Below are 19,580 nucleotides of genomic sequence, written 5' to 3'. Positions count from 1 at the left end.
TTGCAAGATTCAAAATGGTTCTTGGTCATTTCCCCAAAATTTACACCAAGCAAACTTTTATCACTTCAGGCTTCAAAGTGCCCCAAGACAGGTGTGCTGCCCACCTCAGTGAAACTGACTGGTGGTGCCTTGGTGCTTGGTGACACGTCCTGTGGGACAAACTCTGGGATTCAGCTTCACAGTCCCTGTCAGCCTTCAGTCTGGTGGACTGCTGGAGAGGTCTGCTCCTCTGGGGCATAACCAGATCCAGAGTCTTTACCCTCAGTGCAAAATGGGAGTAGACTGATACTGGGGACAAAACTAGAGTTTAGAAAGTAAACCAATTCTTTGCCTGATGGGCAGCACCCAAAAAAATATTTCCTCATCTAGGGGATGGAAATTCCAGTAAATTCACATTTTCAGAAGCCGTGCATCCTTTCCTCTGCAGACATTTAGTCTTTTAAATGGGAAGCCCACTCCTTAGTTTTGTGTTCATATGTCACAGGGTGTTATGCAGAGGGCTGGGTTGGTTGAGGTCTTCTAAGAAAGGAGGCTGGTTGCAAGACTTCGTTTCTGTGTGGCTTTGCTTTTCTCCTGTCCCCTTCAGAGACCAAGGGACCATTTCATTCTCCAAGGGATGGACTGCTCTGTGTCCACATGCAACTGAAGGACCAGGAGTGTTTTAAATAAAGTGAAATTTCTTACTAATATCAAGAAAACATCAAATGGAGCTGAAGACAAGTGATTTCAAAATATACTGAGGTCTTAGTCTGCCCTTGGCCTTGCCTAAGTAGGCCAAAGCTTTTTCCCTTGCAGAAGAGAGCTTGAGAACAAAAGTCTTTAAAGAGTTTTTCTCTTCAGAGATGCTTCAGCTTTGAGGCTGGTGCCTGTCAGCATTTTAGTCTCTAATAGCTTTATTTCCTTCGTGTCAAAGATCATCTTACTTCCTTTGCAGAGCTGTCAGCCAGACCCTGGCTGCTTTGATACGGCTGCATTAGTCCCCGAGTCCCCTGTTGAACAAGCTGCTCGACAATGTTTGCACAAATGCATGATCTTGGGTAGAGAATTAGTCCCTGTTCTTACCCCCTGTGCAGTCAGCCAGCTGAGAAATTATTTTAAACACTATCCCATGTGGATTAGTGCTTTCCCAATTTCCTCTGCAAGTCGCTGGTGTTTCAGATGATCTTTTGACTCTGCACAGACACAGAGTAATAAATTCATAACCTTGCTTTGTGGAACTTTTGCTCCTAAGTTCATTGCTGCTGATCTCTCACTGGGGAACAGCCAAGCCTTCGTCAGACTGCCTCACTTCTCCTTTCCTACATTTCAGCTGTGATCAGATTTTTTTTCTTTTTTTTGCAAAACTCTTTGCTAATCTGTTTTCATTTTTCCTTTTTTTCCCCTCTTCTTCCCCCAGTCTGATTGTCTGAGCTGCTGCAGCTGTTTGTCAGAATGAACTCCATCAATATAGCCAGGATGTGGCATTGCCAGAGTTACCCTTATTTTGCAGGGTTTGGGGGATGCTCCTGAGGCCAACATCTGGCACTTGTGGTTGAGGAGAGCTCTTTATAGTCATAACCCAAAGTTCATCCCATTTGAGATGAACTTCCAGTAGTGTGTTAGTTAATCACAGTAGTTCCAGTTAATTAATCACAAGTATATCCAATGTGTGGCCCCATCTCACTGGGAATAGCTGCAGGTGGAAGGGAGACAACTGTTATTATCCCACTTCTCACATGAAAATAATGCTATGATACACCAGTATAATGTTAACTTCTATTTATTAAAATATGCCTCTGCCCAAATTAAGTTGCAAAGGAGACTATATGCCAAAGTCAATAGTACAGATTTTATTTAACAGTAAAGGTGAGGTAGAGAGAGATATAGGAAGGGGCAGGGGGAGGGGAGGGTGTCAGAGAGATACAGACAGTGTAGTCACCACCACGTGAGTTCCTGCTGGTCTTTTCTGTGGTGGGAGTCCCCAGGTTCTGGATGTACCACTTCTGTGCAGTCCAGGTGACAGATATCCAAGAGATGTATGTGCCACTCCCACAACTTGGGATGGCATCTCTGTAAGCAGCTGCTTCCTTTTCTCACAGTTTGCCATGATGGGAGTTTTTGTCTGGATAGGCTACCGAGATCCACCTTACCAGGCCTGGCGTCTTCCTGTGTTGCCATCTGCACCTTCACCCCAGTATGCATGGTGGAATTTTGTCCTTTGTGACAATTCCAAACCTTTCACATCCATGCAGGCCTGAAATTAACACCCTCCTGTTTCCTGTTAGCCAGTTGTGGTGGTTTATCCTAAGGAAACTTCCTTCTTTGACAGTGCTCTGAGACAAGTTAACTGCATTCTTTGGGTCCTGACAACTACACAGGGCCAGAAGTGGCAGCTCAGAACTGAAGAGGCTGCTAGTGAACTTGCGTTTTATCACCTCTGAAAATGCCTGGAAATGCCACTTGTCCACTGGGCATTTGCTCCCTTATCACCTCCTAACCCTGCTGAGCAACTATAAATGGAAAACTGGAATTAGGAGTGCCTGCCCAGGAGAGGCAGTGAGCCAGATGTGCTGCACAGCTGGAGAGGAGTAGATGGATAGTCTGTTAAAGGGAAACAATGCAAACTGTTGTAACAGTGTCAAGAATATTTCAGTGCATGAGCTGCATGTGGTGGATGTGGAGTGATGGAAAATGTTCCCTGTGCAGAGCCTTACAGAGGCAAGGTGTGCCTCCCTATGTTCTGCCAAAATGATGGGCAGGGGGTAACCAGAGTCCAAGAGGGCTGTAAAAGACCTTCTTCTAGATTTTGTGTGCAAGGGGAGATAAAGTAGCAGTTCCTGCAGCTTAATTTCACCCCTTTAAAGTCAGTGCTAAAGTCGAATGGGCTGGGTCTCAGATGTGCAGCGCTGCCCTCTCCTGTGTGCAGGGGGATGCTGGGTGTGAACAAGGCTGTGTGTCTTGCACACCCCTGTCACTTCTGGACAGAAGGACCAGTGCTCTGCCCTCTCCCATAATCCTGAAGTCCTTGGGTGCCCCTGCATGTGAGGATACCTTTGGCATGATGTCCTGCCTGGCAGCTTCAGAACAGTGACTCAGTGTTTTGTGGAAATGCCCCTAGCAGATCTGGTGGTAAGGATAAACTCAATTTTGCACATAAACTGGGAATTTGATATTTTTGTTATGTGTGAAAAATGCAGCTTTCCCTCTACAGATTTACAATGTGTAGCCCTCTGTCAAAGAATGAATTTGCACAGAATTTGCAAGTCAATATATTAATTGACTTGAATTAAGATTAATTTTTTAAAGTATCCTCAGTAAGGAATGTAGTGTTTGTCAGTCTGTTTCTTTGTCTGGAATTAATAATGTAATAACACAGGCTCTTCAAACATGGCATGTAATTAGAATTCACTGAAATCTTATGTCTAGGCTAAATTTGAAGAAAATAGGTTGTAATTAAACTAAGTTATTAACAGTTTCTATATCTAATTATTGTGACTATGTGGTTCTCCTCTGGGTTAGGTGGGAAATCATTATCCCAAACTCAAACCAATTGAGGACTTCAAGTGAGCACTAATTCAGAGAGGAGGTGTGCACAGCTAAAACATTCCAAATAATAACAAGTCTTTTCAGTGATGGTGATTCACACCAGCAACATTATGACTAAGATGTATTACTGCCATCGGCTCCAGCTGAGATGGAACTGAGGTTTAAAGATGCCATGTATTTTCCCTCTTATTCTGAACCTTTGGCATAATGAGCAGAAGAGAAATGAGTGCTCCCTTACCCTGCTATATATGGGATTTTTTTTTTTTTTTACCAGAGTAATATTCAATTAATTTTCTGAATAAGCTATTCCTGCCCCAGGGAATAATTGCAAGATTTCTGCGCTGTTTGTAACTCTTCAAATAGCTTTGTGCACTGCTACCTTTTAGCTCTGTTTTCACCTGGATACAGGTCTTGCAATAATGTATCAGAAGGCTTCTGCATCCGCATCTGCAACATTTCACATGGGTCCTGGCACTTCTTATGGGGAAGGATTTTCATTCTACCCTGCGCCCCTCTTTCCACTCCCCTCTGTCTTTACTGGGAGGAGAAGGCAGAGAAAACCAAGAGTTGACAGAGATTAATATGCCCTATGAATCAAAGCTTCTGGAAATGGTTCTGTGTGTTAGTTACCTTCCTGGTGAGAGTAGGAGACTTGTACAAAATTTCTGTTGAACTATTCTTTTCCATCCCTAGAAAAATGCCAAGGAACTTGGACAAGAGTATTTTAAATGGCATCTATCTAGCACTCCTTTGTTGCCTATTTTGTTACAGCTAATTAAAAGAGAAAAGCCTTTTAATATTTAAGCACCATTAACTCGGCTGAATTATTAAATGTCAATTTGCATTATGTGCATAAAAGGATCAATAAACAAAGAGAATAAAGCAATGGAGGTGGCTGGGGCTAGAGAGATGTCAGCTCCTCTTATCGGAACCAGAGGGAATTGCTCGCCTGTCTGCCAGTTTGTGGTTGTTAAGTATTGGTTCTCCAGAGGGAAAGTACCAGGGACTTTCTAGGACTGCTCACCAAAGCTACTGCAGGGACGTAGAAGATGCTGTCAAGATAAAACATTACTTGGCTTGATTTCCAGGGGTGTCACTCAGCCTCTGTTGCCTCGGTTCTGTTGACAATTTCCTGGCATTTGCTTTTGATGCTCTCTCCCTTTCCTTTTGGGGGGAGCTTGGCCTTTGCATTGTAGACTGGAATTAGGTATGGATTGATCCCTGGCTGTGCTTTAGGCTCCTGGCCAAGGATGGCAGAGGGCAATAGCAGCCCTTCCCCGCTTCACAGCACTGCCTGGGGGATAAAAAGTTCTGTGTTTTGTGAGGACCTGCATTGGAGCTCATTCAAGCACACAGGCTTCTCCCCACTGAGGGGCTGTGTCACAAGCAGCCTCCATGCATCATCAGCAGCCTCTCCAATCCTTGATCTTGCTGGGAGCAGATGGGTACCCGGCAGAGGGGTGCCAAGTCTCTGTGGTGCCCATGGTCCTGGGCATCTCTGCCAGGTTTGCCAGTGAGTGCTTGTGCTGGGGTTGGTGCCATGGCTGCCTGTCCTGTCCCACCCAGTGGCTTGGAGCTGAGAGCTGATCTTGTGATTTGATCCCTGGGAGGTGACTTTGCTGCAGGGGACCTGGGGTGTATGTGGGATGGGCACCACTGTTCCTAGAGATTTGGAGACAGACAAGTGCCTGCTGCCCACCATTTTTCAGTAGTAAAATTGGGCTTTAGGCAGTGGAATTAAGGGGCAGAGATTTGTACTTCCATCTCTTTTTATGTTTTGTTCTAAAATGGCTTTCAGTGGAATTTTATTCCAGTGGCTTTTTCTTGTGCCTCTTTCCACTTTCTCCTGCTCTCATTCCCCTCTCCCCCCGCTCCTGCCCTCTGTTTCACAGTTGAAATAGCCTTTTGCTTTCCGTGGAAGATGGGGATAGCAGTAGGTAAACATGGACATTTGTTGAATCTTTCCTCTCCTGTGTGAAGGGAATGTTTGCACTGCCATCATGGCATGATTGCCCTCACATCCCCAGCTCACTCTGAGCTGTGTGGATGGGGCCCTGGAAGCAGTGGAGCTGTGACAGGTGAAGATTTAGCATTGATTCAGTGCTTGAATATTTACCCAGCTTCACAGCTGGGCTTTGTGGTCTGCACAGAGCTCTGTGCCTCTGCAGTAACTCTCCTGGCAGTGGTGGATCTGCTTTGGTCACATACAAAAGGAGGTCTTTGGGAGAGTAGTCAGTGCTTTGCTTTGCTGCCCCATGTTTGCCCCTCTCTGGGGCTAGCAGCCCTGAGCATACATCATCCCCTTTGGCTCTCCATGTAAAGAGAAGTTCTCTCCTCTGAGAGCTCTTCTCTGCCAGTCCTTCTCCTGCCCACCAGCCTCCAGTTTCCACCTCAGCACTGAAGAACTTGCACCTCAGGGTTTAGCATTTTGAACAGCATCAGCTGGTTTTGCGTGGAAATGATCCTATTCTTACACAATTTCTGATACTGTACTTTGATTGCATACTGGTTTGGTTTTTCTTCTATTTCTTCTGTTATGTTTGGGGGTTTTTTTTTAGTATACCTGGAGCTTGAATTTATTTATCTTCCTGTGTTTCCAGAGTGGGTTTTAGCATGTAGGTGTGACTCTGATGGAGTCGTCACCAGCAGAGTCTGGAGCATTCTCCCTGTGTCCCACTAGCTGGGGAATGCAGTTTGAAGCCACTACCTCTGCTTTGCCTTATTTTTCATGATTCAGGAACAACAGATGACATCTGATATTTTTTCTGGTTTTGATATGAAAAGGAGCCTGTAGTTATTCATTGATTGGAGTTCATGCACCTTTGCTTCTAATCTAGTTGACAAGTGATTAGCAAATTGACTTTTTTTCCCTGTTTTGAAGGACTGTCTGTGTTGTGCTCTCCTTTTATGTCCTATGTCAAATGAAACAACAGATGAGTTTCAAAGTACTCTGGTTTAAAGATCTGTGCACATGGACCTCTTTGTTGAAGAGTTTTGTTGTACCAAAGCGGTTCAAAGTATAAAAAGGGAGAAAAAGCAGAAGAAGCAGCACCAGTGGTGCTTCAGAAATGAGCTGATCTTGAATTCAGGGGAGAGAGGGTAAAGCTCTTGGGACCATTCAAACAAAGCCCATTTGCCTGCACAAGTTATTAGCAGCAGATGGTGGGGACATCATCTGTTGGACGTTGCTACCAGTGCTGGCAAGCTGCAGCATGGCTCTAAAAGGCATTTTTCCTGTCTGAGTGGGGATATGCAGCTTCAGTGGCTCCTGCATGCTGTGACAGAGAGGCAGAAAAGGGGGAGCAGAAGTGTGAGTTGCATCTCCATCTGAGCTAGCCTTGGCTCTCTGGTGAGCTGGCTACTTGGAGGCCCCTGGGGATGGGTGCAGTGAAAGCTAAAACCAAAGGCCAGAGGGTCTGCATTCCTTCTGGATGCCTGAAGCTGTTCATTGCCCATTGAGGGTGGTGGGTACATGGAGCAGCTGGAGATTGGTTCAGGGGACTGGGGACCTGGTGTGAGCTCACATAAAGGAGACAAATGATCAAACCTACCAAGGAGCCTGGTGCTCACCTGTCCTGCAGTACTCACCTGTTCCTGCAGCACAGGGGTCAGATAAACAAGGGTCTGTGCTACCCATGTCCAGTTGAGTTCCTCTCTTTGTAGCCCTTTTTGCTCTGACTGGACTGTTTCATTTTTGGGTATTTTACCAGCTGACAAATAAGTAATTCTGTTAGTGGTCTACATCTTCTAGATTAGAGGATTTGTCCCCCAGGCTGCTTGCCTGATTTGTATTTTCCCCTAAAATGAATGCTCAGGAGATTTAAGTGGCAACCAGAAAAGAAAATGTGCAACATTTTGAGCAATCAGCTTGGCAGCCTCACCTCACCCAGTGTGGCTCTGTGGCTCATTGGGTTTTGCACCAGGATTTAGAGATACATGTCAGGCTCTGTAGCTGGCACAGCAGGAAGTGGGTTGGGAGAGATGATAAACTCTCTTTTAGGGCCATTATGAGACAGGCATGCTTTTTTAATTTCCCAACCAGAGCTGGAATCTTCCAGGACAGTGTTGCTGAGGTGCAGGCTCTGACTGCCACTGTATCCGGAGCCCCTAAAGATTTGAAGACAAGCTACTTCATATTGCTGGCATTGAATTGTCTACAGAAATTCCACTCAGGCACAAGAGTTAGGCAACAATGTACAGTTTATGCCACTATAATACTCTGTGTGTGTAACCTCTGTCACTTGATTCTTATCAGAAAAAGCTGCTGATCAATTTTGCTCTTCTACTTAGCACTCTTGCATTTAGGTGGACCCATATTTTAGAATATAAGGAAAATAAGAATGTTTTGGGAACATCTAGGAAAGCTAGTGAGCTGCTGCAGGCAGTGGAGTTGGGGATTGAGGTGATCAGTGATGATCTGGTAACTGATACTTTGGTAAAGCACATAATCCTGTTTAAAGTTGAACAATGGTCTCAGGAGCAGATGTTGCAGTCGCTGGGGGGTGTACCTTCTATTCATGACATCTCACATGATTTTCTTGCTGTCATTTTTCTAAAATAAACAAAATTATAGAGATGCTTCAAGGAAGTGACATTGATTAAGCAAAAAGTTATTTTAAGGCTGTGGAAATGATCTGGCTGAGTTTTACAAAAAGAAACTTGGTTTCTGGAGACGCAATCAGACAGATATAAAGACATAGTCTTGGTCTCTTCCAAGTGAAAAAAATCCCATGCTATTTCAAGTAGCCAAGTTTCGTGCTCTGTGATTACTTTCCACACTTGTCATTTCTCTGTGCACTTCTCATTGAAAATTTTATTTTTTTCTTCTTGCTCAAGAGTAGCTGTGAAGTGTTGTGTGGGGTTAGACATGGTTCTTTGCATATCTTGTAAGTGGATGTGTGTTTTTTGTGGGTGAATTTATGAGGTTTTTTTAAATCACGATCGGTGTACAAACACCAAAGGAGTCAGTCACATTTTGCTACTGAAATATGATGTGTTTCCTGTGGCAAGTTTAGGCTGGGTGTACAGTAAGCAGATTTTTTTCTTTTTTTGAGCATATGTGGTTTGGGCTGCGGTGAAAGCACTGGGGTGTGAGAGGCAAGGAGCTTCAGCGGAGATCTGCCTTGTTTGGGGTTGTACCCCTTAGTGTCAGTAGGCAGGGAGGGCTTCCTGGTGTCTTTTGGTTTAGGACAGTCCTGTGGTAGCACAGAGCTGCCCAGGCAGCACATGACATTGGAAGAGTCAACAGGAAGAGCTTGGATGAGACAGAAGTCCAAGGAGTGTGAGGAGACCCAGGACCCTGGATGTGCTTTGATCCTTTCCTGTCCCTGGGCCTTCTGCATTGCCTCTCTCTGTGCTCGGGGCCAGCCTGGTCTTGTGTTAAAGGTTGGGGTTTAAGCAGACTGAACTGTACAAAGCACCTCCCATGGGGAAAGTTCCCTGCAGGGACTGGGCTCCCTTTGCATTTCACTGGGCAAAGAGGCTGTGAGGAGCTGGGGTGAGGAGAAGGAGCAAGTGCCAGGGAATGTATTTGGAAGATGGTGGTGGCCCTTGGTTTGGAAAGTGGGCTCCCCTGGGCAGGCTGCACAAAGACATCCAACGCCTGAGCTCGATTACACCCACCCACTGCTGCCTCCCTGCCTGTGCTCTTTGCTGGTCCTAACTGCTGACTGATGGCTATGGCTGGTTTTTCTTCAGCCATTAATACAATATTGATCCACAGTCCTGCTGACAGTGTTAATGGACACTGATTGTGTATTATTATTTCCATAATTGTCCTCAAGCTGGAGTGAATTCTCCTTTTCAAATGGCCCATCAATATCATGCTCTGCATTGTGGGCTGGATCTGGCCTGGTTAATTTGTTTTGTCTAAAGTTTCAGCAAAGCCTGTGGTCTTCCTCCCTAGTGGAGCAATCAATGAGACCAGCAGAGCAGTGCTGGAGCACACATCAAGGCAGTTTCCATCCCTTCCTGGAGGAGGGTGTTTGGTTTGGCCATCAGGATGCTGCCCCTGCAGACCCTTTGCTTTGTATGAGACCTTCCTTGCTGCTGCCAAGTGTTGCCAGCTCATCTCTTCCCTTTAGGCATGTGTTGGCTTTCCCTTGTGCTCTGCTGAGGGGCCACAACCCCTTCCTCATAGCTCTCCATGTCTGTGTGCCCCTGCTCTCCAGGCAGATGCGGGCATTGCTGAGCAGAAGGGATAAAACATTACCTCCAGCAGCACCTTCCAGGCCTGAGCTGCCCCTGGGGTGCTGTGCCATGGTCTGTAGCTAACAGTGCTGCAGGGCAGTTCCTGGAGAAGCAGTCACTGTCAGTGTCTCTTCAGCAAGAAATTCCACATGTGGATTTCCTTAGTGAAATGCTTATTCAACCCCACCGTGCTCTATAAACAGTGTGTGTTTCCCCATTTCTGGGAATCCCTTCAAGATGCATCTGTTATATGCCACTTGCTTAGGATGGAAAAGGTGAGGAAAGGAGACAGACAGGCTCTTGAGAGGTTTAAGCTGCAGATTAGCAGCTGATGCCCTCCTCATTTGAGTGTAACTAAGCAGTGTGAGGCCGGGGAGCTTGTGAACAGGAATGGAAAGGACCCTGGCCTCTTTGCCTAGGCTATGTGCAGAAGAGGCTGAATGGTATCTGCACCAGGTGCATGGAAGATCATTTCTTGCCTTGCAAAGCAGGGTGGTAGATTAAGGCTGAGGAAGAGGAAAGCTCTAGGTGCAGCTTCCCTCTCTCCCCAGCCTGGAGAAGGATGAATGGATTCAGTGCCCCTGTGCATCCAGCTGCAGGTATTGGCCCAGCAGCTTTGGAGATAAATGCTCTCCATCCTTGAGGCAGTCAGCAGGACGTGCAGATGGCAGGGGTAGTGGTGGGACAGAGTCAAGCATGGTGGCTGCTTTTGGAGTGCTGGGAAGGCAGCAGAGAAGTGCAGTAGGTGCTGTGCTGCAGAACGGGGAGCAGCTGCCCCTGTGGGTGCTGACAGTGACTGAGGGAGTGTCAGTGCAGTATCTGTCACTCACCATCCTCTCTGTGAAGGAGCTCTCATCGTTGTCATTTTCTTGATGAGATCTGAGGTTCAATAAGATGGATGGATAGACCTGTAAACCAAATACAGATGACTCAGTCCTCTCCAAAAGACCATTTCTCTCTCATTTTCTACATTTTCATGGTATTAGCAACCTCTAAGCACCAAGAGTCTCATAAAATTTCAAGGTTATGGTAATAATAACATTGTACAGTACACTGCACTGGGAATAAAGTTATTTTATCCACTTCAATTTCCTTTTGTTTTAATGTGTAAATATATCAAGTGAAAGCATAGTAGGAAATCTAGATGCAGAGGCCAAATGCATTACAGTCCAGCCATTTTCTGAGCAAGATCCTAATGCTGCATGTTCACAGTCTGATTTTTTTCCCCTTCTGAAACATCTGACACTAAATATGTGGCTGGCCTAGTTTCTCTGGAGGACTTTGTATTGAGAACCTTCTCTAAGTTGATCTCTTACCTGAAGGTTGAATAAAAGTGATGATATCTCTGTCCCACAAAATTTCTGGGGACAATCTGTCCCTTCTTCATCCATAGAGGCCGTCACAGGTCTTCCTTGGACCTCTGCTTTGGGGTTGGCTGGCCTGAGGCCAGGGATTCTGCCCCAGAAGGACTCAACAGGGGAGGTTGTCTCTGTTCAAGAGTTGAGAATGGCTGTGGTTACTCCTTCATCTCCAGCCTTTCTTTGACTTCCTAAGCACCTTCTGTGGAACTGTTCCTCTGACAGGCATGGTCCTGCCATCCTGTTGTGCTGGCAGTGTGCAAGCTGTCTGCATGCTGGAATCCTCCAGGAGATGAGGGATGATGTCAAACAATATTGTATTCTTTCTGTGCAAGCACATTAAAAGTGCAATTAATCCTTGCAGTCTCTCTGCCCATCTGTAATACAGCATGAGGTGACTTTGCCAGGCTTTGTGTGCTATGGCAAGCTGAGCTTGGAACAGAGACCCTCCTGAGTCCCATCTTAATGCAGTCCCCAAAGAGCTGGGTTTGTTCATTGCTCAGTCCCCACCTACTAATGTCAAGTTATGACCAAACCAGAGGCAGTGTCTCAGGCTCCTATGCCATCTACCTGAGTGATTTTCTCTCCAAGGCAACCCCAAGCTTTCTTTTGAGAGATCTGGGTTCACATGGGGTTTAAGACATGACAAAATGGTGGTTGTTCTGCTGAGGACCTGGTGCTGTTATTGCCAGAGAAATGTTACAGCTGAAGCAGTGGAGGTTCCCTTGAGGTGATATCCCTTTCCAATGATTTAGCTGAAAGGTGTTAGGGATGGTGACACAAGGAAGTTCAGACACCTGCAAACAAAGCCAGATGTGTATAGCCTTGTTTGTCAGCTTCATTACAGCTCAGTGTATCCAGGGAGAATTTGGGAGAAGAGGACCAAATTATGACCCATGGCTTATCCCCAGGGCTGTTGTTTTGTTGTAATCTAGTGCCTTACAAAGATTAGTTTAAATAATGTTCCTCTCAAACTCAGTGATACGCCAGCAAATCACACCAAGGCATATTGGCACAGAATAGTTGCACAAAAGCCTTCTAATCCTGTTCACTCTACCTAATCATTTTGTTGTGGAAGTTCCCCAGGTGGAAGAGCCTCTGGACAAGTGGTAGAAAAGGGTTACACAATACAGGTGAAATAATGCAAGTGGAATAGACAAAGGGAAGAGTGAAAGTTGCAATGCTTACTTTGTATACCATATGGGGTACAGCAAAGCAACTTAAGAGCAACTGGGACCTGGAGCTGCAGATAAATAAGATTGTCCATGGGGTGTCTGGAAATTTTTACAGCAAGGTCATGTTTGCAAAGGGAGAATAGAGCCACCAGCTGGCAAATGCAGCCCAGAGGCTGTCAAGAGGGCTTACCAGAGCTTTGCTGCTTCAGGGTGCCAGGACCCTGCTGAAACGCAGGCAGCACAGTTTGGGGGTTAGGGGAATCTGGCATAGGATGGGAAGTCTCTCTTTTAATCAGCAGAGATCAATCAGCACCACAGCCTGTGTCTCAGCCCTGTAAGGAGTGCTCTGCTGTACAGTGAGGCTAAAGGTGTTGTGGCAGATCTGCAGAAAACTGATCTGAGGGCTCAAACAGCACAAGAGGCTGTCATTTGGATTAAGGTGTATTAGCAAAGGTTATGTAGGCTTCTGAATTCCTTCCCGTGACTGTTGGCTTGAGAAGCATTCATGATGTATTTTCCTGATAAATCGCTATTTTAATTAATGTATTGACTTGTCTGCATGTATGCCCACACATATTTGTGTGTAAGCACATATACAGGTTTGTGCTTTCTCCTGGGTTCAACAGGACTCTGCCATCCAGGCAGGGGAAGGTCACCCATCTGCTCAGTTGTATCAGTGAAGTTTTAACAGTCAGTTTTGGCATTCCATGATGCCTGAGTGATGGCAGGCATCGTGGGAGGCCTGCAGAAGGGGAGGACAGTAGAGGCTGAGGGATTTGGCCATGTTTGTGCCATTGTATTCTTCAAATGGACATGTTGCTTCTGTTTGTCAACAATTTGGAGAGTAATAATAATTTTTTAAAAGTGCCACCATGCTGGAAAGATGGAAAATGAGAGATTAGCTTGCTGTATGTGCAGTGCTGCTGCCTGGATGTTGGATGGCCATGGCAGGCTGTAAAGCCCCAGCAGCAAGGGCAGTTTCCCACTTGCCCTGTGTCTACTCTTGTGTCCCTGCAGCTTGGTCATTGCATTGTGGTGACACCAGTTTATAAAGGCTGATCTCAAAGGCAGATCTTCTCCACTGCCTGAGCCCAGCCTGTCCTGCTGTCTGTACTGCTGGTGGATTAAACCAGCAAATACCTGAGCACTTCTCTTGCCCAGGTGTTTTGGTCTAGAGCATTTTGGTCATGCCAGGGGAGTGAAAATAATTTTTAAAAAGGCAGTCTTTCAAGCTCAACTAACCTTCAGGAAAAAGTGGGTGCTTGGTTTGGCTTTAACAGGTTGTACAAAATTTATTCTTGCTTAGGAAGGCTCTCTAAGGCTCATTGCTTTAAACCCTTTGATCATCTCCTCTTGGTTTGTTCATTTTTGTTGTATTCCACTAATGGGAGCTAGAGCTGTGACTCCAGAGTCACCTGAAAGCATTCTTGCAAGCTGGGTAAGTATCCCAGGGGACTGTCAGTGAGACACCAGCTCTTAGACATGTTTGTGGGTTTCTCTGTACCTTGAAGTGCAACTGGAGTTTCCCCCTCAAACAAGCGCAGGTGTGCGGCTGGGCTGTGCAGTCACCTTCAATGCAGCTCAGCCACTTCTCTGATCACACAAATGCTTTGGAGTAGGGAGCCAAAGGCTGTTTGCTCAGAATTTCAGAGCTGAGGCTTTTTTCTTTATAAAATCCTGTTCTACTAGAGCTCATCTCTTCCTGCTTCTCGTCAGGGCTGTTGTGGGATGTAGGTGCTGTTTGGGGTCGTTGGGCGTTTTATAATTTTGTTTTGGGAACTTTCTCTCTATGTACTTTTCCACTGCACTGGTCTTCACCCATTTTCCTGCCTGGACTGTCAGTAATTGGTCTCCATTAGCAGCCGTAGGTGGAGAAATCTCTACAGATTATGGGGTCCTCTGGTCTTGCAGAGGCTGTTTCCTCTGGCTCAGGGCTGAGACAGGCTGCTATTTAATATGGGAAAGACTTGTTTTTCCTGCAGTGTTTGCTATGCCTGTTCTAGGGATATGTGCTAATAGCTGTACAGAGCTTCAGGGCCCTTTCTTACTCTGCTCAGTAGTTATCCCAACCCCCTGCAAGGTAAATCATAGTAATCAGGCTTATTTTAGACAGGCATGGAGCAGTTGTGATTTGACCAGGTCCCTGCTATAGCTGCTTGCACATACTCCTTTCTGAGAGAGACGACAGCAGGAAATTTTTAGTCCTCAACCTATGCAGGAGGGTCCACCCCAAAAAAGTGCCATATTCTGCTTTTCGGTGTCTAGAGCTGCTCATCCCTACAGAACCAATGGTTTTAAAATAGTAGTTGATATCAGTCACTCAGGAAATGGGGAAAATTGCTTAATAATATATCCATTAAGAGCTCCGTGATTCATTCCCAGAACTTCCTGGCTCTTCCCCTCTGTGGCTTATGAGGTGGGGGAAGCCACCCTGGGCAGTGGGCATTAGGAAATGGGCTACTGCTCGTTTCCATCTTTACCTCTTCTTTCCTTTCTACAGCTCCTGCTCAGGCCCAAATCATCCATGCTGGGCAAGCATGCGTGGTGAAGGAAGACAACATCAGTGAACGTGTTTACACAATTCGGGAGGGGGACACGCTGGTCCTGCAGTGCCTGGTCACAGGACACCCCCGGCCACAGGTAAACCTTCAGTCTTGCCTGTCACCCATGCTGCCCCATGGTACTTTGTAGTCTCCACAGAGAGGAGAATTGTGGGCAGTGGGGTGTCCAGCTTTTCCTGCACATTGGACTCGGGTATGGATTGCCCATTTTGCAAGTACTTAGCTTGTTAAGCTATGAAGCATTTAAGCTTGCTTTCATGGGAAACAGTCCACAAAGCTTTGCAGAAGCTTACAAAGACCTTCTACTTGTCTTCAGTGTGTGAAGTCCCTCCAAAAACCTAAAGTCCAAATTGAAATCTCAAATCTTTAACCCTCTTACTACAAAGTAGGAACATCCTGGAAGATACTTCCCATATGTGCTTACCTTAGGAATTGGTCCTTCATGGTCCATCCATTTCTCAGCTTCTCTGGATGTGCAGCCAAGGGGGTGCTGCTTGGGGGATTTCAGGAAGTTGTTGGTAGTGCACCTCACTGAGCCCCTCACAGAACCTTCTGATCATTGCTTTGTGGCCACCAAGCAGAGGCAGAGCCAGACCTGCAGCACTGGACACATCCGTGCTGTGGTCAGAGACACAGTCCCATGGGGAGGCACAAAGCTGAGCTTGGCTAATGGTTGCAGTCCTTACTTGGGGTGCCCAGAGGTTTGCACAGCCTCAGGCCCATGCAGCCACCTCAGCACCCTTCAGATACTCAAGCTGGGCAGTTCAGTGTTGGTGTGGAGGTGTCTGTAGAGGTACTGGCCTAGAGCATGGGTCTGCCAGCTCTGGGACAGAGCATGCTAGGAGTGGCAGCTGGTGCACACTGCGAGGCTGGATGTGCCAGAATACCCTCAGGGGAGCCACATGTGATTTGTGCCTTGGCCCCGTTCCTCAGTCCTGCCAAAGACACTTGTGGCAAGAAGCCACGCATCTTCTCATGCCAGTTAATGCCTCCGTGGGCCTGCTTGTGAGGAGCTACTTGGCAAAGAGGTGATGACAAAGGCAAAGATTTGAAATGGTTTTTCCATCAAAATATCCTGGAAACAATAAAAAGAAAATTACCCGAGCCAAGTCAGCAGAAACAACCAGCCTAGGCTTGTGACAGTGACGGACAAATGATACCTGTGTGCATTAGAAATGGGGAATTTGGTAGCAGTGTCCCTGCCTAAGGTGGTTGAATGCATGGAAGGGTCCTGGCAGGTTGTAGGGATTTGAGCCTGAGTATCTAGAGAGATTCCTGGAGCAGAGCCTGTTGCAGAGAGCATGGTAGTGAGCAACACTCTGGCTTGTCATTGCCAGACCTGCACAGGGAGCACCAGAACCTAGAAGCAGGCGTGACCAGGGAGACTAGAACCTGCACATATAAGATGTGGCATGCATCCCATTTCTGCCCTCCCTCCTAATGGATTGATTTCTTCCCTAGCTAAGCTCTTGTCCTAACCTCCATTTAATCTTCTCTTTCTCTTTCTATCAACCAGTCATTAAAGCATGAAAATGTGGCCAAAATACTAAAATGAGATGGTGATTGAGAAGATTAAAGAGCTGGCTGAAGTGTCCTTCAAAGCAGGAGACTCCAAGAGTCTTGGAGCCCTCAGACAATTTCACAAGCCTACAAAGGCTGAATAAATCCATGGTCAATAGCTCCAAAAATCTGCTCAGCCTGGTGCTCTGGGATGGGATGTAGACAGGCCTGTTTGTTCTAGAGCATCAGCACCAATCAGGTGATGGCAATGAGCTTTAGTCAAAGTCTGGAAGAGTGGTGAAGGTATTTGGTCTTTGGTCAATGCTGAATGAAAGTCTCTCTTCTTTCTGGTAGCTGATCTTGCTGGATCTCAGTTCCAGAGTCTAAATTGTCCCAGAGTAGCAGGCCAACAGTCAGCACCCTTTAGAAGGGAGGTTGCAGATATAGAAAACCAATGGGCTGAGAAAAGCTGTCTCTCATTGTGTGGAGTGCACAAAACAAGGAGGAAGCTTGTATTGCTACTGCAAGGGCTGTACCTCATTCCAGACAAAAGAGAAACCCTTCAGTCTTTGGGATTTCTGTCTTCTTGCCACCATTCACCATGAAATATCATGCACCTCTGTTGCTCCTTCAAGCCAGGATCTTGAGACATGTAACATAAGGACAAACAAATAAAAAGGTGGCTTGAAACCTGAAGGGATTTATTTTTTCTTTTCTTCTGTATCATTAAAAACAGAGGAAAATCTTGTGTGCTGCAAAAGGATGACTTACAAAAATAAAATACACAGGGTTTCCCAGTGGGAAAGGGGAGTCAGACAGCAACTGCCTTTTCTCACTCATGGAAAAGCAAAAAGTAGAAATAGCCTTGCTGTCCAGAAAAAGATGAGTGTGGACTGTAGTAAAAGCTCTGTAGCTGTGAGCTGATGTCTGCTGTAGTGTCGTGGCCCACCAGCCACATGGGGTCTCAAGGCTGAACGCTGAAAGTCCCGTGCTGTGCAAATGGTGGCATAAAACTGAGCAAGCTGCTGGGTTTGCAGGATCAGGGCAGGAGTGGCAAACATGCAGTGCGTGTCTGGGTGAATTGAGGGGTTCCTCTGGACACTTGGACATGGGGATTGGCAGTGGACCAGAATCAGCATCTGGGCTACTAAGACATACTGAGATCAGTAGTGAGCTTTGGCAAGTCTGGCGGTTCTGTAGGACCTCTTTATGGAAGTAGCTAGGGAAGAGAGGGAAGAGCAACAAAGGGAGCTCTGCTGAATCTTGGGATCTCTGTTTTGTGTCCCTGATTTCATTTCTCTTGTTCTTCCCACACAGGTGAGATGGACCAAAACTGCTGGCAGCGCGTCGGACAAATTCCAAGAGACGTCAGTGCTTAACGAGACCCTTCGGATTGAGAAGATCCAAAGGCTGCAGGGGGGCCGCTATTACTGTAAAGCAGAAAATGGGGTTGGGGTCCCTGCCATCAAGTCCATTCGAGTAGATGTGCAGTGTAAGTCGTTTAGTGGCAACCCAGACCTTCCCACAGTTCTACTGCGTGTCTCTGCCTCGCTGCGGGGCCAGCAGGGAGCTGCATTGCCCTAGGACCACGTGCACCTGATTCAGGAGCAGAGGGACTGCCATCCGTGCTCTCCCCAGTGTCTTTTTTGCATGGGAGATTAGATCCATCCCTGCAGAATACAGCTCAGCTGTCCTTGGGATTCATTCTTACCTGGGTGTTGTGATGTCTGTCACTGACAGGGTTCCCTAGCACGTGTCCGGGATGTAGCATTGGGTGTGGTGTCTGCTTTCATTGTCTTCCTTTTGAAGCTGACAGAGCTTGAAGCAGGCAATGTTTCATGAAGTTGGTAGTGCCCCAGATGTTGGGAGCATTCCTGAAACCAGTGTCCTGTGCCCAACATTGCTTTTTCTGCAGCGTGGTGGAAACAGAGCTGAAAACTCTGGAATGCAGCTGAGAGGCTGAGCTGTGATAGAGTGAATGTGAAGGTGACTCAACATTGCCCTGGTTGGTCATAGTGCCATAATGTGAAGGTGATTCAACATTTCTCTGGCTGGTACCCATCCTTCTTGAGTCCTGGAGATGCTGCTAGTGGTTTTCCACCTTGGGTTTCAAGTTTTGAGGGTTTCTCTTAATGTTTGTTTCCTGAATTTAGTGTTTATTCTTGGGTAGCTGTGATCAAAAGGGAGGGAAACTAAACTTACTCCATAAGGCCCAAATGTGAGAAATCCAAGATTTAATGTCTAGGCAACTTGTTTTGCTCTCTTGGAGAAGGTTACCATTACATTGTCCTTGACTATCCACTATTCCAGTTTTCTCCAGCCCAACTAACACCAAATCCCTCTCCTCACTCATATTATTTGAGAAGGAAAGAGGTTGATGCTAAAAAGTTGTAAAGTATGATAAAGCAGCTGAATCTGTCCCTGAACCTGTCATGAGCTGTTCTACATTCTTCCTTCTAGATGTTCTCCTTCCTTCTGAGCTGAGGGCACTGTGGTTGTCTGTCAGTGGAACAACCTCCAAGCTTCAAAACCCCAGTACATGCCTGGAGTCTGGGCAGACCTTTTTGCTGACAACAACTGGTGCCTGACTGCTTCCTTTTAGTCCTGCTGTCCAGCCCAGCTGTGATGTGACTCTCACGAAATGTGCCACAGACTTGGGCGTCCTTAGCTTTTGACAGGTTCCTGATCCACTGTCACACTGTATGGCTGGGAGTAGCTCCCATCTGTTCCTTCCTTACCCTACCCTTTACTGGAGTAGTGTAGTGTGGGCACTATCCTGTCTATGCTGTGGAAATGGATTGCTTCAACAGCAGCTACTGGGGATAGGATGAGTGTTTTTTCATTGGCATTGCATCACTCTGTTTAGAGAAGTTCTGGCACCCACCCTAGATCAGTTTGGCTTCTCTGCCGGTTTCTTCTTCGCGTAGTGGAGGCGTATGATAACTATCCATTGCAAAGGATACTTGGTTTTCTCAAGGCTTAGTGTGACACCTTGCCAGGGCCTGCATCTCTAGGAACAGGACTGTGCCATGAATCTCTTCATGCCCTGAGGGTGCTCTGGTGGTGCAGGCTGGAGCTAGAGTGATGTAGCATCCCGTGGTCCCTCATGCAGCTCTGACCTGTAGAACTGTGGGGCTACTGGGGTGGCCAGGGCTTTCTCATACTAACATCTACTCTGCAGATGGACTTGGTACTACACCTCTATTCTGCTCACTTGGTTTTTGGGGAGGAGAGACTATTTTCTGCTAGTATTTGCAGTAGGTACAAGGGAA

General features: G+C 46.5%; 1 protein-coding gene across 2 annotated transcripts in view; it reads left to right on the top strand.

Moving 5' to 3' along the window:
• Positions 1-19,580, top strand: part of MDGA1 (MAM domain containing glycosylphosphatidylinositol anchor 1) — a 148,654-nt gene that overhangs the window by 32,862 nt on the left and 96,212 nt on the right. The window contains exons 3-4 of one of the 2 annotated variants that reach the window (XM_054629836.2): positions 14,748-14,887; positions 17,626-17,800. In XM_054629836.2, coding sequence (XP_054485811.2) covers positions 14,748-14,887; positions 17,626-17,800 — 315 coding nt within the window. The remainder of the gene's footprint in view (positions 1-14,747; positions 14,888-17,625; positions 17,801-19,580) is intronic. The other variant, XM_077175803.1, reaches the window with a different exon arrangement.

This window comes from Agelaius phoeniceus, chromosome 3 (genome assembly GCF_051311805.1).
Source record: "Agelaius phoeniceus isolate bAgePho1 chromosome 3, bAgePho1.hap1, whole genome shotgun sequence".
Classification (NCBI taxonomy): Eukaryota; Metazoa; Chordata; class Aves; order Passeriformes; family Icteridae; genus Agelaius; species Agelaius phoeniceus.
Note: the sequence above shows the minus strand (reverse complement) of the source record. Positions and strands in the feature narration are given on the sequence as shown.